The sequence below is a fragment of the Pleurodeles waltl genome, chromosome 1_1 (genome assembly GCF_031143425.1).
Source record: "Pleurodeles waltl isolate 20211129_DDA chromosome 1_1, aPleWal1.hap1.20221129, whole genome shotgun sequence".
Classification (NCBI taxonomy): Eukaryota; Metazoa; Chordata; class Amphibia; order Caudata; family Salamandridae; genus Pleurodeles; species Pleurodeles waltl.
The window spans coordinates 523086529-523113949 of NC_090436.1; the positions used below are offsets into that span (position 1 = coordinate 523086529).

Here is a 27421-nt window from a genome sequence, read left to right on the forward strand (position 1 = left end):
ACTTTTCTTGCTGCAAATCATGACTGCAAGGCCAATACCTGTGCAGACTGACCACATGGGCGTTAAAACGCGATGCCACCTCGAGATGTGCATGAGTTTGCATCACGCTGTTTATAGTACCAAAGAGTAGCAGCTTGCTTATGTTTTTTTTTTTTTTTGGGGGGGGGGGCAATAATAATAAACTAAAAAAAGAAAAAAGCCACTTACCTGCAGGCATCTTCCTCACGGTGTCCTCCTGCTTCTGGAAGCTCTAACACGTGGGACCAGGAAACACCACTAACCAATCCTGATGCTGCTTTCATGCTGGCAACCAGCATGAAAGAAGCATCAGGATTGGTGGGAGCAGGCTCTCTCAGCGCTCACAAGAGCACTGGAGGCCTGTGCATTCTCTAACCCAACCCAGCTGTCTTAAAACAGCTGGGATAGATATGTTTAAAGTGTGCGTGTCTGGCTGGCTGTCGCAAGACGACCGGCCAAAAGGGACATGCACACTTTAAACAAGTCCACTCGGCAGCAATTACCCCGTCCCGTCCTGACACTTGGTTCAGGACGAGGCGCTGAAATATAAAATGGTAATAAACAAAGTTTTTATTTTTTAGTTTTGGGGGCATCTTTTTTTTTAAGGAGACAACTCTCCTCCGCTCACATGGAGGGGCCTCTCCTGGTACCAAAACCGATCAACATGCAATTCTGACTGCTAGATATTCATTAAATGAATATGAAAATACATGGGTAGCAAATTATTTTTTTCAGCTAACAAAATAAATATAGATCAATATTAACGAGATGAGAAAAAAGAAACAAGGATAAATACAGTCGAAAGTGATTAAAGAATTTCACAAAACAGGTAACCCTATTTGTATATGATTAACATCAATATTATGACCAAGGCATCAAGCATTTTTATGTGTTTGGCTAAATGCTTATGCAGCATCAATGACTTAATTTCAAAAGGTACGATACAGATTACTTGTCAATTAAAAGATATATTTTCCAAAAAACAAACATGGCGTTGTTTTTGAAAAATATATTTGGCAATAGTGCGTAAGAAAACTCTAATCACCAGTTTCAGTAAAGTCTGAAGATGTTTTTTTCATAAAACAACCATGAACATATATATATATATATATATATATATATATATATATATATATATATATATATATAAAATATATAGAGAACAAGCATCTATACAAGAGCTATTGGCTTTGAAATGTGTTTTAGCTAAGTTGTACACCAGAGTGGTTCTGTTCAACATGGCTAAAATTTAGTGGCATAGAGGAGAGTGGCGTGGAGTGTCATAGAGTGGAATGGTGAGGAGAGGAGTAGAGTGTCGTAGAGTGGAGTGGCAGAGAGTGTTGTGAATTGAAGTGGCATACTGTGGAGTCACGTAGAGTGGCACACACTGGAATGGCATAGATTGGACTGGTGTAGAGTGCATAGGCATAGAATGTTGCAGAGTATAGTGTCAGAGTGCAGTGGGACTGAGTGCAGTGGCATTTGAATTCAACGGCATACACTGCAGCGTCAGAATGCAGTGGCGAAGATTAAAGTGGTGCATTGTAGAGTGCAGTGGTGCAGAGTGTGGTGGTACAGAATAGAGTGGGCAGAATGGAGTAGAGTGGAGTGGTGCAGAGTGGAGTAGTGCAGAGTGGTGCAGAGTAGTGCAGAGTGGAGTGGCATAGTGTTGAGTGATGCAGAGGGCAGGGGCCTAGAGTAGAGTTGTGGCATAGAGCGCAGAGTAGAGTTGAGTGGCATAGAGTGCAGTGGTGTAGAGTGGTGCAGAGTAGTGCAGAGTGGAGTGGCATAGTGTTGAGTGATGCAGAGGGCAGGGGCCTAGAGTAGAGTTGAGTGGCATAGAGCGCAGAGTAGAGTCGAGTGGCATAGAGTGCAGTGGTGTAGAGTGGTGCAGAGCAGAGTATCATAGAGTGGTGTAGAGTAGAGTATAGTGCCTTAGAGTTCAGCGACACAGAGTGCAGTGGTGAAGAGTGGAGTAGCGTAGACTGCTGTAGCGCAGAGTACATTGGCATAGAGTTCAGTGGCAGAGAGTGTAGTGCAGTAGAGTGTCACACTACATTGGTGTAGAGTGGCACAGCGAGCAGTGGCATAGAGTACAGTGATGCAGAGTAGAGTACAGTGGCGCAGAGTGCACTGACAGTGCAGATGTTTACAGTTCATTTGCGTAGAGCGCAGTGGTTAAGAGTAGAGTGGCGTATATTGCAGTAGCATAGTGTGGAGTGGTGTAGAGTGGAGTAGAGTGGCATAGAGTGCAGTAGCATAGAGAAGATTATTTCAGAGTAAAGTGGTGTAGAGTGGAATGGTGCAGGGTAGAGTGTAGTTATGTAGAGTGGCATAGAGTCTAATGATATAGAATAAAGTGGTGTAGAGTGCAGTGGCATCATCTGCATTGGCGCACAGTAGATTATAGTGGCGTACAGTGGATTAGCATAGAGTGCAGGGGCATACAGTTGAGTGTTACAAAGTAAAGTGCATTGGCATAGAGTGTACTGGCATACAGTGCAGTTTTGCAGAGTGGCATAGAGTACAATGAAGTTGTGCAGACTAGACTGGTGTGGCCTAGACTGAGTGGTCTAGAGTCAAGTGGTGTAGAGTGCAGTGGCAAAGAGTGCATTGGCACAGAGTACAGTGGTACAGAGTAGAGAGGCGTAGTGTGAAGTGGTGTAGAGTGGAGTGGTGCAGGGTGCAATGGTGTGGAGTTGTGTAAAGTGGGGTGATGCAAAGTAGATTGAGTGGTGCAGAGTAGAGTGGAGTGTTGTAGAGTGGAGTATTCATGGTGTGGTAGGACACAGCCATTACAGATACCACATTTTCAATTCAAATGACCATTACATTTGTACAGACATACAGTTTTACTAATTAAAGCTTACAGTGTGCAGACAAAAATGTGTGGAAATTGTATCACCTAGTGTAATGATTTGTTTTGTTCATATTAAAGTATTTGTTTCCAACACACTTCAGAAATAACAACAAATTAGCTTATTGTGTGTTACTAATCTTAATATATTTTGGAATATTTACACAGTTCCTTTAAATGTTGTCCTGTGCTAGAAAAAAAGTATTTGCTACCCCCAGTACCCTGCAAGATTGTCACATAAATCCTCTCACTTTGAAGTCAGAGAAAGAAAGGCAAACAAGTGCCCTCGGAAGACAGAGCCTACATTTGACCTTGGACTTTGAACGGACAGCAAATGTGACAAAATAAATAAAAGATTTACAGGCCTGTTTACAGAAAGGGAGCACTCGGAAGGATGTGAGTAAGGTTTGGGCAAGGGAAGGTACAAACTCCAACTGGACTGCCGAAAACAAATAAAGCCTTCAAATGGAAAGCAAGAAAATGTGAGTTACAAACCACAAACACAAAGGCAAGCAACATGCTGAATACATTCCTAGGTCAGCTTTCTGACTGTCCCCACGATGTCTTTAGCAAACCAGACAGCTGTGCTGTGACCTAAAATTGGAGCAGGGGTTCCCCAAAAACAAGTGTAGAGGGTGACTTTCAAGAGACTATCTTGAGGCATTATCAAACCAAAATCATAAATAAAACTCAAGAGCCAGTGAGCATATGGTGTCTATAATTTTAGACCCATTAGTGATAGTTATACTTTGTTTTACTCAGGTATGAACTTAAATTCTGAAACATTCCAGAGACCACAAAACATATGTAGGTCCACAATGTCTCACTGAATTTACTGATTTGTACCAGTGCTTAATTTATAAAAAAAAATAAGTGTCAGGGTCCAAAGATTTTCTTAGAAGCACCCCATGCCTCTAACACCACCACCAGACACTCGCTACCTCTACCACGTTTTCTCTCTCTTCCTTTGGATCCTATTGAGGAAAAATAAGTGGTGGTACCAAGTGGTGGTTCCATTTCTGATGGTTCTTGGCACACCTGCAGCCAAGACACTATCAGACTGCAGACTAATAAGTGTAAGGAAGAAAACAGAAGGCAGCAAGCCTTTTCCATCTGTACACCAAGAATCTGAACAACATCCTCATATCCATTAAAATCACCCCAATGCTGGTCAAATTTAGGAAGGAGTGGAAGATGCATCACTTTAAAGAGGTTTTTATCACAATGCATTAACAGTCCACGAAACCAGTGACCTCTTTTATCACCTGTTGACTTTATGCTTGTATACAGAACTCCGCTGCCTTTTGGCTCAATTCACGCTATAGAAATACTACAATCACACTCAAAGTGGGAAATACAAGTAGAGTAGCCCATCAAAATGGCTTTGTTCAGTATTATCTGAAAAGTTAAAAAATATCTCTTTAGATTTATTGTAAGCATCAATCTCTAAATGGCACGTCCAACTGTACTCAAACTGAATGCCTAAATGGCCACACAGGGCATCAAGGGTAACACATTGTGTAGCTCAGTGGTTCTTAACCACTGTGGAGCCCCCCTCAATTATTTCTGGAAGCCGTGGACCCCCACCAATTTAAGCAACTTATGCAATTTGAACCTCAAAACAAAATATTAAAATACATAAACAAGTAGACATTAAACAAAAATACAAATTATGGAATACATTTTTAATTCACAAACAAAAAAACGAGAAAATCGGAATGTATATTTAATATGAAAGTTGAATCTTTTAAAAATTTAGGACCTGATTTAGAACTCGGCGGACAGGTTACTCCATCACAACAGTGGCGGATATCCCATCCCTCGAAATCTAAATCCTATAGAATATAATGAGATTTAAATTTTGGCAGACAGGATATCCGTCACCGTTGTGACGGAGTAACCTGCATGCCAAGTTCCAGGTCAGGCCTTTTGTTTTTTTTCTAAAAAAGGAGGCAACGGGCTAGACTCACTTTGTATTTTTTGCTACTAACTGATGATCTCTTTTGTTGGTATATACTAGTGCTGCTTACATTACGGGCAGCCAATCATCCATTTTAGATTCCATATGCTGTACTTGTGCTGCTTCCAAAAATCACGAAAAGGATAACAAGTTAATTTTTAGTTTCCTATTTTTAAGTTCTTCACATTTGTCAATGCTTAATTTGTAAATAAAAACTTGCCCAAAGCTCCCCTCTTAAACCATGCGGCTGCTGCAATTAAATGTGCGAGCACAGAACACTGAGGCAACGTAATCCTGAAGCCATTGCGGGCCTCTTCAATCCATTTAAAGCAACTCCCTTCCCCTTTAGCTCACTCTTGCAGCTTTCTGCTTTCTCCCATTGAGACGCTTTTCCGTTTTTCTCTTCCTCAGTCTTTCCCTTGTGTCTTTTGCTCGCAGTAAATACTCAAGGCAGAAGAATAAGTGCCAGCCCTCAAAAATAAGTGCTGGTGCTCCGCACCGGAAACAACAAGCACAAATTAAGCACTGACATTTGTAGTGTTTTAAAACTTTTAATTTTGCTTTTCATGTGTATGTACTTTATGAATCTGCTAATATTATTTAATTCTCTGAACAGCCGAGTACCCCCTGAGCAGGTGTCATGGCCCCCCAATGGTCTGCAGACCACAGGTTAAGAACCACAGTTCTAGCTAACATGTACTTGAACTCGTCCAGTGGCAAAAATATAGTCACTTGATCTTGTTCTGGCTCATTGAGAAAGTCATTCTAGGCGTCGGTAACAATGAAATGTTCTCGTACAACAAACCTAGGTGGAGGTAGGTTAGGATTTCCTGCACCAGGCTATCAAACTTTCTAACACAGGGCAAGGTTAAAGCCTTTGCTACTCCTACTGGGAAAGGAGACCCAAAAGGCTTCAGAGTCTTAGCGAATCCACCACTGCCAGGTTTCTTCGATTTGAACACCAACACCTATATGACCACATAGCCAGATTAAAATGATTCACATGGGAAACAGCATAGCTTCTGGTACTAATTTTACAACAAAAGGAGATGATAGAAAAGTATACACAATACCACGAAGTACCAATTCACAAGGACGACAGTGCTCAAGAAGAGCATACCTTTTGCTCTTCTCTGATGCAGATCGACAGACCTTTTGTTCATTACAGACGTTTAACAGGATCACAGGGGGGGTGTCTGCTGAAGCACTGCCAAGTGGTGCCATATTGGTGGCAGATACAAATACTATTCAGGGTAAAATTCACATCTCAAAGCTGAGAGACAATCTGCACAGCAGCGCTAAGACACTGGTCTGCTTTGTTTACAGGCGCAAAAAGAAGCCACACTAGCAAGATGTTGTTCAGTATCAAGAGACTAGTGTGCAACTTGTACAACTGTTGGTCTTCAACTGAAGATTTCTTGCTTGTGCACCATCTTTGCTTTATCACTGGTGATTCTTTGTATCGAGGCCCTCGTTGAAATTTTGGGGTCTCATTCCCAAAAAGCCTGGTAGTTGGTGTGAGCCCAGTTCCTGTCATCCTCCAGGTACCTGGTGGAATCACATTTCTTCTAACGTAGCACACATTCTTTGTAGTCTGAATCTTGATGAAACGTTTTAGAACATCTAGAACACAGTAACTGGTACTTTGTTTTATCTTGCTATGGCACTGAAGGGAACATTCCAGAAACCTCTAGAACCTGCTACTGACTTAATCTTGCTACAGTACTGAACAAATTAGTCTGGAAAAGTCTAGAAAAATAATTTTAAAGTAAGCGTGACTTGCATTTACCCTATAAGCAGGACCAAAGAGACTATTGTCCCAGACCTATTACATAGAAACAGTTATGAACTGCAACATAGTTTTTGGTCAATGAATGAGCAACGTTAGGGTAATCACTTATATTACTGCAAACATGGATGTACTTGCATAATAGGGTGAATACTATCAGTACTACCATTTTAGAGCTCCCTTTCCCAGCAACCACGCCCCTTGTTTCCTTCACACTATTCGGTCTCTTCGTAACTCTATGTCAAAGCACTTTTGGGTCAGGATGCAATAAAGTGTGCTTTCTGAAACTGTGGTGCCCCTGAGGAATTAAAGCCTTTGATATAGGTATTCTTGTAGCTTTTGGGCTCACTTTTTTTAGACATATGACAGACGTTGGACAATCTGGCTTTTCTAAACCAATATAGACTATATAAGATAAACACTTGAAAAAGAATAACTATGTTGTAGAATGAGTCATTTTCATATAATAATCTATACATAAAGGGCCTGATTGCGACCTTGGCTGAGGAGATTACTCCGGCCCAAATGTGATGTATATCCTGCCTGCCATATTATAAGTTCCAATATATCCTTTGGAACTTGTAACACGGAACGGGATATCTATCACATTTGGGACAGAGTAATCACCTCTGCCAAGGTTGTTATCAGGCCAAAAGTGTCTTATTCTGGAAATTACGTTTTCCTAGTCTATTAAAAAAGCTAGAAAAGCTGAATGAAAGAAGGTAAAATGTTGTAAATGGGGGCACCTCCATGTTGCAAGGTATATGTAGATTGGCAAGAAGTACAATTAAAAGCAGAACTAAGGTATTAGTGTTAGCAAGAGTAGTGGCTCCATGAGACGACATACGGGTAGGGGCCAGTAGGATTAATATGAGTAGCTGTTGTAGCATCAGACAGTGTTAGAAATAGGGTCTCTAGTTGGCAGTCAGTTTACGGGGTCAATGCGAAAATAGCACCCAGGGACGAAGCGTGGGAAAATCCAGACGCACGGTGATGAGAGAGCCGCGGTGGAACAGGCGCTGCATCGGTCCTACTTGCACTGCATCAATCCTTCCACCGCAAGGCAGGTGCTGCGTCGATTCTTCTGCTGCAAACCAAACGATTTGTCAATGTTCAGCCATGGCGATCCGATGCTTGGATTTTCTTCCTCAGGACACCAGTTTCCACTGCCAAGGGCCCAGGGACTGGATTTGGCACCACTTGGCAAGTCAGGTCTCTCAGCAGAAGAGTCCAGGCACTGGCAGATGAAGTAACAGAAGGCAAGCTCAGTTCGTGCCTGTGGAGAACCTCGGAAAGCAGGATGTAGAAAGCAAAGTCCAGTTCTTTCACTCCCAGGACAGAAGCAGCAAGCAGCAGGCCAGCACAGCAAAGCAACAGGCAAAGTGTCAGTTCATCCAACAGCATCCAGTAATTCTTTCTGGCAGAATGTCCTCAGTCCAGAGATGTTCTGAAGTTGTAGTCTCAGAGGCCTAATACTTACACTCATGTCTGCCTTTGAAGTAGGCAAACTGCAAAGGAAAGTCTTTGTAGTGCACAAGACCCTGTCATTCCTGCCCTTGCCCCAGACACACTCCAGGGGGTTGGAGACTGTTTTGTGTAAGGACAGGCACAGTCCTATTCAGGTGCAAGTTTCAGCTCCTCCCTCCACTCTAGCACAGGAAGACCCAACAGGATATGCAAAGCACATCTCAGCTCCTTATGAGTGACTGTCTAGAGTGAATTCACAAACATCCTGACCCAGACATGTATTCCAGGGCCATGTAGAGGGACAGAATGGTTAAGCAAGAAAATGCCAACTTCCTAAAAGTGGCCTTTTCAAACTTACAGTTTAAATAAACAACTTCACCAAAAGATGTACTTTTAATTTCCCAAAGGGAAATTACACTTAAAAGATATGTCAAGGCAATCCCCATGTTAACTAATGGGAGAGAGAGGCTTTGTAATAGTGAAAAACAAATTCAGCAATATTTCATTATCAGGACATGTAAAACACACCAGTACACGTCCTACCTTTTAAATACACTGCACCCTGCCCATAGACTGACTTGGGCTTACCTTGGGGGTGACTTACAATGTAGTAAAAGGGAAGGTTTGGGCCTGGCAAGTGGGTACACTTGCCAGGTCGAACTGGCAGTTCCGAACTGCCCACACAGACACTGCAGAGACAGGTCTGAGCCATGTTTACAGGGCATTTCATGTGGGTGGCACACACAGTGCTACAGACACATTAGTAGCATTTGATTTACATGCCCTGGGCACCTCAAGTGCACTTTACTAGGGACTTACTAGTATATCAAATATGCCAATCATAGGTAAACGAATTATAAATCTAATTTAGACAGTGCGCACTTGCCCTTTAGCAACTTACTATTGGTCAGCATTGGTAAAGTGCCCAGAGTCCTAAAGCCGCACAAATGAAATTCAGCAGGAGGACAAAAGCCAAAAAGACAGGGGAAACCACGCCAAGAGCTGACAGGTCTAACACATAGCAATACTAGTTTTACCAAATAGTACTTTCAGCACGATTTGTAGCAAGAGAAATATGTGTAGTGGAAGGAATGCTAGTAAAGATAGCCCGAATACTACTAGTACATGATTTATTGGTGTCAGTAATAGTAATAACAGTAGAAGTCATAGTAGAAGTTCCATTAGCATTACTAGGATCTGCAGAAAGCTTAGTTACAGTAGTTCTGTAAGTATGAACTGGTATATGGACTACAGACATTAATAATAATGAAAGTAGCAATGATGGTAGTAGCTCTAGTATTAGGAGCAGAAGGTACTTTACAGCTACTGGTGTCATTGGTGAAGAAAGACGCACTATTGGGTACAACGGAAGCAGTAGTATTAACAGGAGGAGTAGTAGCGCCAACAAAAGCAATAAATAACATGTGACTAGCATTACTGGTTGAATACTAAAATGAGAAAACTTTTCCTAGTGCTCTGTGTACTGAATACAACAACATGTGATGTTCTGAAACTATTAGTTTCAAAATTAGATAAAATAGGAGCCTCTGGAATGTACTAAGTGTAATATACCTAGTGGCTTTTTATATTTTGATGAACGAGAATAGATGAAATTGATTTTATAACCTGGACATCAGGTTTTTTGGAGTCTATTAGTATAATAATATGGATGTCGCGATATGAAAGACAAGCGACTGCAACAACCGGCATGCTGTCTGCTTATTTCTGAGTCACCATTTGGCCTGTAAATCTGCTGGTGTCCTACTACTAAGCAGCCAGCAGGACCCCGAGAACGGCCCCCTTGTAAACATTTCCTGTAAAAAGTCTATGTCTATATATGTGTCACTGGTTAACTATGCGTTAATACTATCCACTACTCTCTGCATAGCACTGTAAGTTATGGTTGGAGAAAAGAGACCATATTTGGGTTTTCTGATCTAACACTTTCAGACAAAACTGTAACCATCTTCCGCAAATAATGGCAGAGGTCCTTTACAGGGCAAGCAGTACATTACACGTCCGAGGACTGGCCTGCGTAGAGATGTACCAGAGGTCACGGAATGCCTTGGAGGCTCATTAAAGCCTTATTTATACAAGGCTGGCGCTACATTATTATCCGTGAGATAATCTGAGTACCTAACCTTAAGAAAGTTTAAGATTTAACCAGTGGTCTGAGCGGAGAGACTGACTGGCAAGCCAGCTTAGTTATTTGTAAAGCACCTTCTGTAACATGTGCAAGATTACACAGAAGGGGAACAATCTGTCAATAGCTGAAACAGGAATCAGAGTGAACCACTCAACAGTGCATCAATGCGCTCCTTTGATACACAAGGCTGGAAACTATGTTTTGATCAGGAATCAAAGGCTGTTTGCCTGTAACATTGACTTAAAAGCAGCCTTTCATTTGGTTAATAGGGAGAGACGCTAGAAGAAACGACATTAAAAAGTCCACAGCTAGATGGCAAATTAGTTTCCACAATCAGTTACTTCAATCACGAAACCAGGGCCAGAAAAAAAGCGTATGAACAAATTGGAAATTCACACCGCATTTAATCATAAAGGTAATGGTATAACCTGATGTCATCTAAGGAGAAGCATTCCTTGCCTAAGATTCAGATAACAAAGGAGTGACAAAACGTCAACTTCTGCAGTTCGTGCTTTTGAAAGCTGTGCTCCTGTGTAAGTCGGGGCTACTCAAGACGCACTAGCACGTTTGCGGGTACACGTGTGCGTGTTTAAAAAGTAAGCTCGGCTCGCGTCAAACCTAAAACCAGGCGCGGGCATTGTTTGCGCCTCTTTCAACTTTAGCTCCTTCTGGAGATGGGCGAGCCAAGCAGCCGGCTCGGGTTCAGTCTGAGACTGGCCTCGGACTCTCGGCCCACATGAGCCAGGCTATGGCGCTGGCCGCCTGCCTCCCAGCCCTCGTGCACGTTATTGTGTTAGTCTGCAAACCCCTGGGTGCAGCAAAAGAGGGGCAGGTCAGTGCAACGGGCTTTATCAGTTTTGATCACCCCGTTACCAACATGCAAACATCCCTGCAGCGCCGAATAGCCCCTCTCCTGCTGAATGCAGGCGCTGCAGGGCCGCGGTGTTTCTTCGATAACGTGTGTAATTAAAATATAAACAGCCAGAGGCGCTGGGCAGCGCGTTTCTGCTGCTGCGCCCATCGGGGTCCCGCCAGCACCACAATCAATCAATCAGGTGTATATTAAGCGCAGCTACTCACCCACAAAGGGTCTCAAGGCGCTGCATTACATGGAAAGGAAATGACGGGAATAGGAAGCAGCACAATAACAAGTGACGCACCGCAGGTAAAAGAAGCACAGACGAGGAAAGGAACCCTGGAGAAAGAGTCAAGAGAATCTGAAGCAGACAGCATGGTCGTAGCCACAGCGTTTGTTTGAAAGAAATAGCGACCTGTGCACCCAGACCCTGGAACAACAGCCCCTCTTCCATCAAGACGCCATACAGCCCTCCAGCTCAGGAAAGAGGCGAAGGCGGGTTGTTGCCATAGGCATACTCGGGCTAATGGCTGCTATCACAACATACACTGGCATGCGAGCCTGTCTCATTCTAAGGCACTTTGCATGTTAGTGAACGAGCCTCTCACTGGGGGAGAGGGATTCTGTGGGGAACCAACCTCATTCACTGAAGTTAACTACAATCTGGTGAAACTCCTGGTTTGCTCTAGGATTCCAATGTGATTGCCCCTCGTCTGCAAACGACGTTCAAGGCTTTGATATTTATTATAATAGGCCGTGCCTCCAGATTTGGAAAATATGGTAATCGCCATCCTTCTGAAGCTGGCGGCAAGGCTGGCACATGTCAGTGATCAAGGCTCATCTCTCCTACTAACATTGAGGGTATGCTATCAGCTAATGTCCATGCTAATCATCTGCTCAGTGTCACCAATTCTCTAATTAATCCCCATTGGTTTGGATACATGACAGTAGCTGCTTTTAGACTTTAAGAAAACATTTGATAATTTGGCATGGGACTACTTCATAACTATTTGAAGCAAAACTGATTTAGGTCAACACCTTATTTCATATGTACAACCACAGATAAAGCACTCATTCCCATTGTTTGGAATGACAGCCTGCTTACAGACAGACGCTTTAATATCAGGTGAGGCACTCGTCAAGGATGTTCCTCACCACCATTTCTTTTAGCGCTATGATGGTACTGCTGGCCGAAAGAATAGCTATAGTGGTGTGACAGCATTTGAAGATTTCAACAGGCTGCAAAAATAGAGGATTGGGTGTCACTTTATGCAGTCAGCCTGTATGTATGTTTGAGCAATTCAAACCTGTTTAGCTTGAAGGTTCAATATGTCCTGAATTAATTTGTGGAATTTTCAGTGCTCCGAGTATATTTAGCAACTTTCTGTGCATATTTTGGTGCAGGGAGGGACATATAAACAATATAGACCACTTGTCACACCTTGAGACCACATCCGTGGCCTTCTGTTATTTGGGAATATCCGTACCTAAGGCTGATTCTCAGTGCTTGTTAGGTAACATGGTTTCTTTGATGGAAAACCTGAACAGGGAACTTCATCACTGGAACAAACGTTTTTGTCCATACTATGTAAGATGGCCCTTGTGAAAACAGTATTTCCTCCCTGACTCGCCTACCACCTGCAAAACTACCAACACAACATCTCTTTTAAATTTTTTCGGCATGTGGTCATTCTACTTTGGGTGTTTATTTGGGGCAATGGTGCAAATGGGTGCCAAGAGTCTTTATCACCAATTGTAACAAGGCCATGATTGATGACGGAGTGGATCGTCTTTATTATGACAAAGCATCCTATATAGTACTAGACAATGATAGTCTCTTTGGTTCAGGCCCGTTGAGCATATAGGGGGGGAGCTGTGTGAGAATGGGGAGCAATCACCACTTCATCTTTACATGGGAGACAGAAAACATATTAGGATTCCTCCTGCCAGCCCAGCTGCCATGAAGGCATGGCAACAGGTTGCATTGATGAAATTACAAAAGAGACTCAGCTGTGCGTCTGTAGGTCTGCCTGAGGTGACTCCCTTGCAGAGATTTGAGGGCTGGAATTCCTTAGGTATCTCCATTATGGACACTGTGGTAAGCCAAAATTATCATTCTTGACATCATTCTTGGATTTATATAGGGACTTTGGCCATTTATCAAAACACAATTTTACAAATACCTGCAGCTACATCATTATCCAACACCCACATTAAAATCTAAACAATCTACCAGACCTTGCTTGCCTTAAAGCAAAGATTGTTGTGAAAACAATAGGGTTTATGAAGCTCCACTCATTAATATGCCACACACTTTCCCAAAATTGACAGACACTTGAGAATTTGACCTTGGACTTCATGATGGTAAACTAGCACAAGACCTTGCTGCGCAAAGAGACATAGTGATTTCCGTCAGCTTCCGACTGATCCAGTTCAATGGTCTCCAGTGAATATATTTCACCCAGACGCTACAGGATCTGCTACAAATGTGCTTATGATAAATTCCACAGGATCTCATATTTATTTCATATATCAAGATATTACTGTCCTTAAGAACGCTATTTGTTGCATTACATTTGGTTTTGTTGCATTTATTAAAATTCCAGCTCTGCAAATATTTTTGATGATGTGCTCAACCAGCTCGATGGGGAGCAGCATTCTTTGATACCTCTGAATTTTCTTTTGATGTATTGCATCACAAAGATTTGACAGAACAGAGAAAGGGAGGTGAAATGTTGTTGTCCAGTATGACTCAATTTGGCCAAAGGGGAAGCCTGCATGTGAACCCTGGTCTCATCATTCTGAAGTATGCAACTAAGCCATCACCATAGAGATCTTCCATCCCATGGGGTAGCTCTACACATGTTAGACCATTAGCTATCATTTACCAATAGGTCACACTCATTTACAGCTTTACAGCAGGGGTTACAATGTCGACCCAAAATAGTCCAAGCAGTGCCGTAACCTATACACATATCTCATCTGAAGTGGAAACCCTGACTATTTGGCACGGCTCTTGCCTTCACTGTCCAATGTTGGATACACTAGCTCTAGAGGGAATGTGAAAAATGCATTCTCACATATTTTAACTGTGCTTATAAATCTCAACAGATCCATTTTTAGAGATACATCTTAAACTGAAAAGATATGTTATTTTTTATTCAGCCCATTAAAATGGGCCATTAGGCAATCATGCTTCCAAACTGAGATGAGTGTGCTACAGGCCTTGAAGATGGTGCATGCCTACAGATTCAGCAAGCACAGGTATCAAGTGGGGATTGATGTGGGCAAACTTCTTTTTTTTCTTTAAAGAGTTTAGCAGTGGTATGCAGGATGCTCTTCACTGAAGTCACAGAGTCCATGTACATAGATGGAGAGCAGTCATTGCTGTATTCTAAGTGTAAATGAGTCAAATTAGGATTGTGAATATTAATCAGGAAGGACATAAGAAGGAGGGGATAAATATTATGGAAGTGGCGCCTACGTGGACAGTAAGAGGTGTGAGGGCCTTTAGCAGTGACCAATGAGGTGTTCCTTAATGAGATGAGTCTTCAGCTTTCCTCTGAACAGCGGGAGTGACCAGGCCATTCTAATGTATGGTAATATGTTGATACTTGGAGAAATAATTTATTTATTTCCAGTATGGCAATGCCCTGCCACTAAAATGCCCTGGCACTAAATAGTTCACTGGGTCCAGTTCTTCTGCCAGGCTGGAAGGCTGTCACTGCTTGTAGACAATACAGCTGGGCTTGAAAATGATGCACGCTCACAGAATTGATACATGTCTACACAGCATGAGATGAGGCATGCACAAGATGCTTTTACTCATGACCCAAGTCTTACTCTCATAAGACTTCCGGCAGCATGGAGGATGCTCGTGGGTGAGGTGAGGATAGAGTCAAGAAAGCTAGCAAGCAGGGTATTGCCACTGTCCAAGTGGGAGGAGAGCAGGGCATTTGTGGCGGTTGTATGGCTTTATTTGATGTAAAAGTAGTAGCTGGTGCTTAATTGTTTGAGTGTTTGTGGTAAAGCGGGTTATCACATAGAGGTCACTGAATGCAATAATAAATACCAAGCTATATGATAGAGAGTCAGCCCTAGATCTGGGTATAACTGATGCTGCTAGGGGTGGTGTGAATTAGGTCTTTGCTGGATTCAGTTAGTATCAGGTGAGTGTTGAATTCCAGTGCTAGGAATTTTCTATGTAACTTAAATACGGAGCAAATGATGATGTTCAATACTATTTAAAGTAGAAAGAAAAGAAACTTCTGAAGTCTATGAACGAGTCGACCGCAGTAGTAAGGTTTACTGAGCACCAAGGCTGTAAAGAAAGTTTTGACAGGGACTTGGGCGGGATGCTGAGAAATGCGGTATTGCGATAGTCACCATGGTGCACTCGATATTTTTGTATGCCGATGACATGGTGTTGTACGCAAGAGATCTGGGCCAGAACCAAAAGACAGATGCGCAGATATTTGCAGATTTCGCTCTCCTGCCTGGACTTGAGATCAATTACAACAAATCCATCGCATTCTTAACCTGTAAGACGGATATAGGGAATACAATTGCTTTTGGTAACAAAACACTGCTTGGAGCCACTGACACCTTCCGGTACTTAGGGATTCACATATACAGAACCCCAGTAGATTTGCTGGAGGGCAACTTACAGAGAGCGATGGCCTTGCTCAGGTTGCAGGTCCAGTTTTGGATAACACTGCCGCTGCCCATTGCGGGCCAGCTGGCGCTAGCAAAGATGATAATGCTACCTCCCATAATGTACTATTTTGTGAACCTGCTGGCAATATTCCTTACTGCTTATTTAAAATCACTACATTCTATCCTGTTAGGCCTCATCTGGGGGGGCTGGTACACGCCGGATAAGTTTAGTAATACTGCAGATGCCCGCAGACCAGGGGGGTATGGGAGCACCAGATTTCAAAGCCTACTGTATAGCGGGTCAGCTTCAGTGGCTGGCATACTGGCTAGCCGGACGCAATTTACAAGAAATAGAATTTACGCAATCTATGCTCGGCAGAGGCCGACTACATTATTTGATCCGTCCTGGATCCCGACCCCCACGAAGGCTGCCGCTCCTACTAAGAATGGCACTCCAATACTGGAAGCTTACCCTAAGGTACACTACTGACACAATACCTTATGCCTCAAATATTCTGTTGCTGGAACTCCCCACGAACGTTGGAATACTGACCCAAGGCAGGATAAAAGTGTGGACACAGGAAGGAGTGGATACCATTGAGGCGCTGTTCAAGGACCACCTATTGCTCACACATACAGACTTTAGTCACAAACACAACTTGCCTACCTCACTGTTTCTGTTATATGCTAACATAGTACACTACATTAGGGATCACTGGGCACTGGATGGAACTGAACCACCAACACACGATTTTATTCAAGCAATACACACCATGGGACATGAGAAACACTTAATTAGATGGTTTTATAAGGGTCTCAGAGTGCCCTTACTGAAGCCCATGAGAACCAAATGGGGGGAAGATATGGGTAGGGAAATCTCGGACAAAGAATGGTCCTCCATACTGATATATTCAAAAGAAGTATCCCTTAATACCAGATTTAAGTTCATACAATACACCATATTGCATACAGCATATCTTACACCACATAGGCCATATATCTTATTCCCGGCACTATCACCGATATGCCCGAGATGCAAAGTGGAGGACGCAACGCTGCTTCATATGCTCTGGAGCTGCCCTAATATCACCCAATACTGGTACTGTATTGGTACCATCCTGGAGGAGGTGACAGGGAGAGGTGACTGGCAGATGGCAGAGGCATGCCTGCTCGGTCTCTTCCCACATACCAAAAACAGGAAGGTGACGTCACGATTTGCTGACTTAGCCGTACTGTTGGCAAAGCGCCTCTTAACTAGGCACTGGAAAGCAACAACAGCACCCTCGGTGGCACAGTGGAGTACAGAGGTGAGGGAGTGGGGCTCGGCTGAGAGTGCCGCCCTCCGACGGGAGGAAAGCAGAGGTTTGCAAAGGTGCCCCATAACGCTACAATGGGATGTGCTTCTAGAAACCTGCAAGACAACCTGGAGAATGAAATGGAGAATGGGTGAGGACGTAGGCGTCGTCCACAACATAATACTGGGCTTATTAGGACCCTCCTGTATGAAATAGATATTGTGGAAACGAGGTATAGTGAAAAGAAGAGCACAGTTCCACAAGCTCTCACCAGGGATAAACTACTAGTCCATGATCTGCCATAGATTCATACCATAACTGCACAACACATAACAGAGAGCTAACGATAGAAGATACCACTGCCGTGCCCAACACACGAGAATTTGATGTCAAGTTTAAAGGGGGGGGGGGCATAATTGGTTATTAGAGGAGACATAAGCAATTATTGAAGTTGTTAATGCCACGAAAATATGATCAACCTACATGCCAGATCGGAAAGTATTGCATAGTTGCATGTCGTATGGCGGTCAGCTCGTGCAGCTATATAACATAAATGTAACATACTCTGACAAGGATCCTGGCACAGGAGACAAGTTATACTATAATGCACAGCATGAGATTTATTGTATAAACTGTGACGAAAACAATAAAAATGTGTTTAAAACAAATAAGAAAGTTTTGATTGCATGGAATAATAGGTACATGAAGATCTGTCTGATGTTCAGAAGGTAGTAGTAGGCAACAGTGACAATGGCAATTATTAAACCTGACAGCTGCAGTTTTCTGTTGTACTGAATGCCCCGGTTCCATTGTGGAGGGAGAGGGTAAGTTCATATCAGGCAAACAGGAGATGAAATGGGCAGTGGAGGGTGGGGAAGTATATTGTTTCAGTCTGCATGGGTTCAGCACTGAGCAATGGAAATGTATCCAGTCCAGGTTTTAGGCCACAAGCATGGGCAGGATCATGTCAGGTGGAGAAGAGGCTCTAGATGCTTGAATGTTCAATTGTGGATAGGAAGTATATTGTTTCAGTTTTATACATGTTTAACAATAGGAAGCAAATTGCCTTCTAGTAGAGAATTGCTGTGCATCAATTTGAAATCCATTTATGGAGTTTAAGGTAGAGGATGTTAAGGCTCTTGCCAGACAAAGGACAGATCAAGAAGATGAAAGAGGAGTTTGAAGGTGAGGCAGACAGGGCAAAGAAGGGGAGAGAGAGAAGAATTCTAGAATACGCACTCACCTAAGGGGTGAAAGGTGATTTAGTTAAACCCTATGACACAACTCTTGGTAATTTCCTAAGATGACAATCAAGAAAAAAAGGTTGTGGAAGCCTGATTAGAAGCAGCTGACCCTATTAAAACTGATTCAGGTTCATGATGAAGAATGGGAAAGGGGAGGCTGCGAAGTAATTTGTTTAAGAGGAGAAATCCATAAAGGTTCCTTACAAGATTTCTTGTTTGGAAAGCATTAATTTATATTTGAGCGGTAAATAGGATGGAGAGGCACCGCATAGATTAGTAGAGTAGAAAAGTATGGGGACTTAAAAGGTGGCATGGTAAGGTGAAGTGGTTACTTAACTATAGGAGACGTTTTGCAGCTTGAAGAACTTTTTGGACTCACACTCTGTGCATCATTCTACCAACTAGTGGTTGGGCCCGTAGTTGTCTCTTGTAGTCCCTACATTTTTTCCCCTTTTTGTCAGTGGCATCGACCACTTGGTGTCATGTCCATTCCCTTGTAACTTCAGAAGGACATGCCAGAAGCCCCTCTGTATGGTTGCCATCTTCAGAGTCTTTTTGTGCTGCTTGGGCTGGAAGCACAACCAGGAGCATGGAAGTCAGACAGAAAAAACGTTTTGTCCAGAGATCACCATCCAAAACCTAAAAAAACCTGAAGGCAACAGAAGCCTAGAAGACTTCAGAGGGTGGCATTGTAGGAGTGTGGATAGACTCTTGGCATTGGGAAAAAAGTTTAATAGAGGGAAAGTGGAGTAGAGTGATTGGAGATGTTCACATTAATGACTGTATGATAAAAAATGAGCAGTTTCTGGTAGGCAGGAAAACCCTTATAGATTTAGAGGCCAGAATGACAATGAGGGGTGTACTATTGGTGGGGTTATAGTCAGTGCAAACAGCTTAATGGACTGTAAAGCAGGACTGCATGGTATGGTTGCTGGTCTTTATTTTGAAGTTCTCAAATAATGGGAAGCCCTTGGAGGAGAGGTGTGTGGATGAGGAGAATGTCTTGTTCAGGAAGAGGTCAAAACCCCATCACTTATCTAGCAAGCAAAGTCTGTATATGATAGTTAAAAACTAGGTGTACCACTGAGGAACTGGAAACATGTACAGATTTATCCACAGATCATCAAGACATACCTCTGAAAAGAGCTGATTATATCTGTCCCTCATTGGAGCTATAGCTAATTGGGTGGCAGCTTCTATTTCTAATACAGAAGTCGACATTTAGATAAGTCTTTCTGTCATGAAAAGTTAGAATTTTGAGATATATTATAAAATCCACGTGTCAATGGAAGAGTTAATGTGGAAGGTGTGACCACTGAGGGAGTTAAGTGATGAGTGGACATTTATATCATGTGACCCATTATGCTGCTGCTTTTCTCATCACAACAGGGTCTTTAGCTCCCACTGCTTCTGACCCTCACTTCCAACGGAAAATGTGCATGATGACGCCTCTTTTCCACCAATCATGCTGATCACCACAAGTTGTAGCCTTTGTATCCTCTCCACTCGGCTACCTACAACATCAAATAACGACAAGGCAAGGCCTCAGGATTTTGAGCTCTTATAGTAATACTTTTTGATACTATCTCTCTGCGTCTCTGGACAAAAGAGCATTACCAAGTGATACTCGTGTAATTTCTGACACAGTCGTAAGTGGACAGAAATTAGAAATGTACATGTCTGCCTCCAGCAATCATGAACCTTGTGCACTTATACCTCACGGAATTACTTTCGTTGTTGCATCAGATAAAGGGATAATCTAATGCATCTACAAATAAAAGTTTATGTAGGAATAATTTCCCTTTACTAAGGTGGAAGGTCCTGAAGTTACACACTGGGTTTACAAATGTTAAGTAAATGGTTTGTGATACAAATGTGTGCAGCAACATATCTAAGCCCCGGTTTTTTAAGTGTGTCAAATTATTAAGCATGAGTACCAGTGTGAGGTAAGGGCCTGCAGGAGATAAAGAACCACTTTGGGACACCTCTGTTTCACCAGGAGAGTGATTTGAGAATATTAAGTCCAGAAAGAATGCTGTCAAAATACAGGTCTGCTCCCACTCAGTATGGAAACCAACGATTTGTTTTCAGCCACCAACCACAACGAAACAAGCATAAAGCTCATAAAAAGAACATAGAATACATCAACCAGGAGTAACAAAATGCAACCTCAAGGCCCATCAGGAAGGGAAAAACAGAAATGCTTTTCAAGTCGTAGATTAATTTAAAAGTCGACAAATTAAAAGCATACAAAGGCTACCGTAAATATATTTTTTTGCCAAAGTGCCATGCACATGGCAACATGTTTTTACAAAATCCGACACATTCAATTGTAATCAATGGAAACCTAAAGAACGATTCTTGTAAGTGTTTATTGAGCTCCAGACCAAATCTATATTTTATTTATCATGAGAACAAATCTGTATGAGTTATCATTACTGAAACATATTCAAATGTGCATCTTTGTCACACCTTAATTTTTAAACTGATCCAGAGAATAACTGCATTTTATTAGTGAATTGCACAGAAGCCATCAAAGCTTGTGAACAAGTACACTACACATATTGCACATTTGTGTAAGTGCAGTTCCTCTGCATCAACAAACGTGAGTAGATGAACCTCATGACACAGTGATAAAAAGAGTTTTTTTTGTTTTTTTTTAATTGTCGCATACTTAAAAGAACCTGTTATCGAGGAAGATCCTACTAGCACTTACTGCCCACCTGGACCCAAAAGAAGAGACCACTCTATTCCTCCCCCATCTCCGCCTGATGTAGAGCACGGATTTCCAACTTTTGTCCGTGAAAGTCAGATGTGGGATATATTTTCAGAATACTCATGTGGGATCAGTGGCACAGCCTGGGAGCCATGGGCCCTAATACAGCAAGGAAAATGGGCACCCTGTCCACAAGTTTGTAAGTAAAACGCAGCCTTAAAAGAGGTTTTTTGGTTCTCGGAGTTTACGCATCTACTGCATTACCTACCAAATATGTGGAATACATTTACATACAAATAATCGACATGGGCTTCAACTATATAGTTATGGTTATTCTGAAAATCTGACACGGATACTGCTACCGAGGACCAACGCAAGAAAGTTGTGATGTACCCCATGCTGGACTATTCCTCAAATTCGCTTAATGTGCAGGGCTCTATTGCTTCGCAGATCCAGCTACAATCACATTCATATTCACATTTATATTTAAACACCAAAAACCACAAACAATAGTGAACAAATGTTCCAGTCCAGTGTATGCATTCTGGACGACGGAATATTATTCATGTCTATCCGGCAGCTTTGCACACGACAGCTCATGGTGTACTGGAAACAGACATAAGAAGCAGTTCTTTGCCTGCCCTTACCTTTGGGCGAGCATCGCCCTGAAGGTCGCCTCATTTAGTCCACGACAACTTGGCAGCAGGCTCGCCCAACCCCAGTTCCACTCGTTGACGGCGGATTGCTGATGTATGGGGAGAAACTCTTGTTAGCGATTAATCAGAGTTAATATGATCAGTAAATTAAAGCTGCAGCTGTGATAGACTAACGAAGAAGGAGGGGGGTCGAAAAAGAACTTGGACAGTTGATATCAATCACATCCACAGAAGATGTTTTTGTTTTATTCCAATAAGACGGCAATTAATTTATAAATCCATTTGGAGATGTAACCGTTATTTATAAAAGGATAAATCAAATTTTCAAGCCATTATTCTTCCAACAGTTAATGCATTCTGCCCAACCACTTTTTCTGAGAGCTCCCTCTTTGTTTGAAAAGTGGAGAAAACATAAAATAATTGTCAACTTTTTATGTATTGTTGCAATTTGCATTTCCTACTGTCAGCAGGAAGTTTATCATGAAAGAAACTTGTGAGCGCTGGCAAGCCGCCTGCCTGCTGTATCTTCATTAGAGGCTGCTGTAATGTGGCCCATCCTAGGCCAGGAACTGAAATCCCCGCCCACCCCTCGAAAGCTCCATCCTACTTTAAAATAAAGGCTGCCTTATACCGAATACTCTTCGGAGTTACAGATATAAATACTGTCTTACTTCGGTGGCTTTAGGAAACGGGTGTTAAATCCGCATGCGGCCTTTGAAAGCAAGCTGTCACCTGGCCACCTTGAGGGCCTCCGTGTGTTGTGTATACACAACCTTCATTAAAGGCACAGGTGCACTGAGCTCATTAGAGCAATCGCTCTTTTTGGAGAGAAGTTACTAATAAAAAGGGATCAGCACATCTTCTGGGGAGGCCCCGCCACCCACTTGGATGTCAAAAAGGTCCACTGGAGACTGCAGCAGTGGCGGCAGTCAAACCAGGAGTAACTGGCGGGCATGCGGGGTGGCGGGTGGCGTTCATACTAGCAGGCGCACATCGTCGTGGTGTTCTGCCAATAGGTTGTGGCCTTGTTCGGACCTGGGAATCTGGGCTTGTGAAGAACATTTAGAAGTGACACCTCGTCAAATGATGAACTTCATAGTTTGTGGTTTTGACTTATAATGATAGGGCACTCTACCATCTTCTGTCAGGGACATCATGAGTAGAACGTTTTGTTCAGCGTTCAGTTCCATTCTTAAGAAGTTACTTCATGAGTTTACCTTGTAAGAAATTAAGAAAACAGCCACAAGCGTCACAGCTGAAATGCTCGAATGTCGCATACTGGTATTTACAAGCGTTCTAAGCCAATTATCTAATGCGCATGAGTGCATAATTGATAACTTAAACACTATTTACAGTCACACCACGAACCATGTAAAACTGTGACAAAAATTAAGTTGCTAAATATGTTGACAATTTCATCGGTTAGTCAAAATATTTTACTCTCCCACAATAGTTCATATGACGCCCACTACTCAGCATGGTTCATAAGTTCGTTTGTGTGCTTCCTGGTGGATCTTAACTTTTGTATGGTCTAGCGTGTAAAAGAGAGTTTTCACATTTTTGTTATATTTTGGTTCTTCTGTTGTAGATCATGACTGGTTGGGCTCTATATATCCTAGTTGTATATCAACATAGTTTCATGCACGAGCCCTTAGTCCTGGTGAGGCGTTCTCATGGACTACATGACTGTCTTATCCCAGTGAGATCTAAAATAACTGGAATGTGGTGAATCACTATGAATGTATTAAATCATCTTAGTGTGCTGATGGCCTAGAGTCATGTATTCGAGTCAAGGGATACTTGAAATGACTGAGTTGAAAGAGGGTAAATAAAGTTTGTAGCATCATATTTGAGCTTTTTATGTAGATTTTTATTTTGCCTACTCACCTGTGATGGGACCCTGGTGCTCTGCAGGTGAGGGCTAGCCTCGGGGGTTCCTTACTTGAAGTGCCAGGTCTTCAGCTCCTCATTTTGTATGCGTTGGTGAGGGGCTTGAACTTTGCATGCTTATGTACACAGAGCCAGACAGGGAAGATTGAAAACCAGTATGGCTGCTGCATTCTGGACGCTCTTACGTATTTCTTTGACTTAGATTGTGATTACCACATAGAGTTCCCGTACAGTCCAGTCTGCGGGTGATGAGGGCTTGCTTAACAGTTATGCTAGTACTGTTGGGTTGCCTTTTGGATATCTTTTTCAGCACCCACAGGGTATGAAAGCAGGCTGCAACGACTGCACTGACCTGGGCGCACATGTCCAGCTTGCTGTTGAAAATGATCTTTTTTTTTTTTTGCTTGAGTGCTGGGTATGAGGGTGGGTACGAGGTCCAAAGGCCACCAGGTAGAGTCTCACGACAAGGCCTCTTTTCCAAAGATCACAAAGTCAATCTTGCCTGTGTTAAGTTTGAGGCAGTTGAACTTCATCCAGGTGGTCACTTTGTTCATGTTCGAGTTGAAGTTAGTTATGGTGTTCGATGTTTTGTCCAAGAGGGACAATATCGGTTATGTATTAACAATGTAGTGAGTATGTTGATGTTGTGCCACGGATGATGTCTGCGAAAGGAATCATGCAGATGTTGAAGAGGGTAGGGGTGAGCGAAGAACCCTGCAGGACTCCACAAATGAGTTTCTGGTCTTCTGAGGAGTATGGTGGCATGTTGACTGTTTGTGTCCTTTCGGTAAGGAAGGTGCAGATCCATTGGAGGGTGGGTCTCTGAATGTCAGCCTTGCAAAGTCTTCTGAGGGCTGCAGTTTCTCCGCTGCCGAGGAATATCCGGATGTTGTCTGTTGCTGCATTTAGGGTTGTCTCTGTACTGTGGTTTGGTCTGAAGTCTGATTGTGTGATGTTGAGGAGTTGGTGTTCAGCCAGGTGGTTGCTGAGGCTTTTTCTAGGACCTTGGCCAGGTGTGATGGGAGGGAGGTTGATTGGTAGTTCAAGAGTTTGCCTGGCATGCTGAGGGCTTCTTCAGGAGGCTGATGATGATTATGTGCTTCCAGTAAAGTGGCTGTGTCGATTGGGGTGAGAGCTAAGCTGATGGTGGGTGTGTCTTTGTTGAAGGTATGGTGGGGGCAAGGATCAGACAGGGCTCCAGCGTGGATGGTCTTCATGACTGCTGTGGTTCCTCTGTGGTGATAGGGTTCCATTTTGTCAGGGTGGTGCTCTTGTCTGATACTGGAAGACTTATAGCAAGGTAAGTGAGGTCCGGTTGCGGGTGGAAGTTGGTGTAGATGGTTGTGATTATGTTGCAGAAGATGTCACGGTGTAGGTACTCCTCAGACTCGGTGTGATGCAAACAAGGTCCACCTCCTGACACCACCAAGTCACTGATAAAAAACCACAGTGCATTGGAGTAATCAAGCGAGGGAAGGAAGGGGAAGGATCAGCAGGGACGGGATAACTGTAAAGAAAAATACACAGTGTTAATTATCACATTGTCTGTCTATTCTCATAAGGTCTCACTAAAACCAAAACGACCTGGACTGCCCATAACTCATAAGGGCAGAACTAGTCCAAAGCCTGACTATGTTCCATCAGCATCACCAATGGATGCCCCAAGCCACCTACGGCCACTAATAATCACCTAAGGGTCTCACCGCCCTTCCTCCTAAACAATACTACAGAACGTATAACGAAACGAACATAAGGAGAAAGAATAAGGTGAAGAAAATCTATTTTGTACTTCTTCCTATGATTCAGTTAACCCACTAAGCCTTTCGTTAATGTCACGTATATTTGAAGAAGTACTTCGTTCATATCTCAGTGAATGTTGACAAGAATTATTTGTCCCGGCTGTTTGGAATCCTGCAAACAGTAAATCTCATTCTGAATCGCCGCCAACAAAAAGCCAAAAGATTATGTCTCATAAGATCGCCGTTCCTTTATTATGGTACCTCAAAAGTAAAGTGCTCCAATTTATGACAGTCACTCCCAACCTGGCCGTAAGGAATGCAGAAATAAAGAAAGGCGATAGCCTCCGGCAAGTAGCAAGCTTGCCGCTTACCACCTTCTTAGTACTCGGAATTCGAAAGGAGGAGCAGCTCGGAACTCCTTCTGCCGGTAAAAGGTCAGTTTCCAGGAGGGGGCCTTGCTGAATCTCATTCCTCTTTTCGGGCCGCCGATGAGTTCCCCCCTGGGGAACGCCGTCCGCTCCTACTTCGTTGAGGCTCCGACCTGCCTCATTAGCACAAATAACGCACACCCTTTCCAGGGTGCGCCGACTTTTACGCGATCTCTACCGCGCTGGGCTTCATGGGAAGTGTAGTCCTTAATGACTACAATCTCCCGATCGGCCCTGTAGGCGCCGGCTAGCACCTGACAGTACGCCCACCTCCAAAGCGCCTCCTAGGGCCAGGTTTAGTGGGATGACAAGCATGAAACCGTTGCACCGCCCTAGGGGCATGAACATTGCCTTCCGGCTCCCATGAATCCTCCTCGGCCTCATACCCTTTCCACGACACCAAGTACCATAACTTACCCCCCCGTAGTTTGGAATCCAACACTTTGCGCACCTCATACTCCAGCTGTCCGTCTCTAACCACCGGAGGCACCGCCCGCCGGGTCGCGGACAGAGCTGGCTTCAAAAGGCTGCAATGAAACACCGGATGGATTCTTAAGGAAGCAGGTAAGTTGAGACGGTAAGCCACAGGGTTTATCTTGCGTACCACCTCATAAGGACCAATGTAACGAGGATGAAAGATGCTACGCATCTTAAAACGTATATACTTGGTGGAAAGCCACACTCGGTCCCCTGGCTGGTACACCGGCCCCTCACGCCGATGTACATCACCCCATTTCTTATACTGTTCCTTGGCTTTATCCAAATTAAATCGTATTTTCTTTTGCATGGATTGTAGGTTCTTAACCATAGCATGGACAGTAGGTTGATCCGTGACATCCCGAGGTATGATTATGGGCAACATCTCCGCGTGGAACCCTGTGTTAGCACGAAAAGGAGACTCCCTTATCGAGCTATGCCAAGCATTGTTGTACGATAGTTCGGCCAGCCATAGCAATGACACCCACGATTCCTGCGCGTCTTTTGCATAGCACCTCAGATATTTCTTCAGGGTTTGGTTGAGACGCTCCGTCTGGCCATCGGTTTGTGGGTGAAAACTGGTGGATAGGGCGGATTCAATGCGCAGAACCTTGCACCACATGCGCCAAAACCTAGCAACGAACTGGGGGCCTCTGTCTGAAATAATGGTTCTAGGTAAACCATGTAACCGCACCACTTGAGACAGAATTAGATGGGCGGTCTGACTTGCTGTAGGTAGGTTTCTACAAGGGAGAAAGTGACCCATCTTGGTAAGACTATCAATTACCACCATGATAGCATTGTACCCCTGATCCATTGGCAATCCTACCACAAAGTCCACGCTGATGGTTTGCCATGGTTTTTCCGGAGTGGGCAAAGGCATCAGCTTGCCCTGGCTCTTCGCGTTTTCTCCCTTGGATCGAGCACATATCTCACACCGAGCTACCCATGTCGCAACGTCCTTAGCCCAACCTTTCCACCTGAAATGTCGTTGCACTATTTGCGCAGTTTTGGTGTACCCCGGATGACCAGCTGTTACCGCATCATGACACCAATTGAAGGCTTGCATTCGAAGTTCAGGTGTTGGTAAATACAAACGATTACCTTGCAACGGTATTCCGTGCTTAAGGGTACGGTCCTGACTTACTTCGGCCCACTCCTTCCACTGAGCAGCAGACTTATGCTTAGAGACCTTTTCTAGGAAGTGAGATATATGAAGGGCACAAA

The 27421-nt window shown here is 43.4% G+C and overlaps 1 protein-coding gene across 2 annotated transcripts in view; it reads right to left on the reverse strand.

Moving 5' to 3' along the window:
• KIAA0825 (KIAA0825 ortholog) overlaps window positions 1-27421 on the reverse strand; it is a 2111807-nt gene that overhangs the window by 546319 nt on the left and 1538067 nt on the right. For both annotated transcript variants that reach the window (XM_069225418.1, XM_069225426.1), the window contains exon 20: window positions 21652-21749. In XM_069225418.1, the coding sequence (XP_069081519.1) occupies window positions 21652-21749 (98 nt within the window). The remainder of the gene's footprint in view (window positions 1-21651; window positions 21750-27421) is intronic.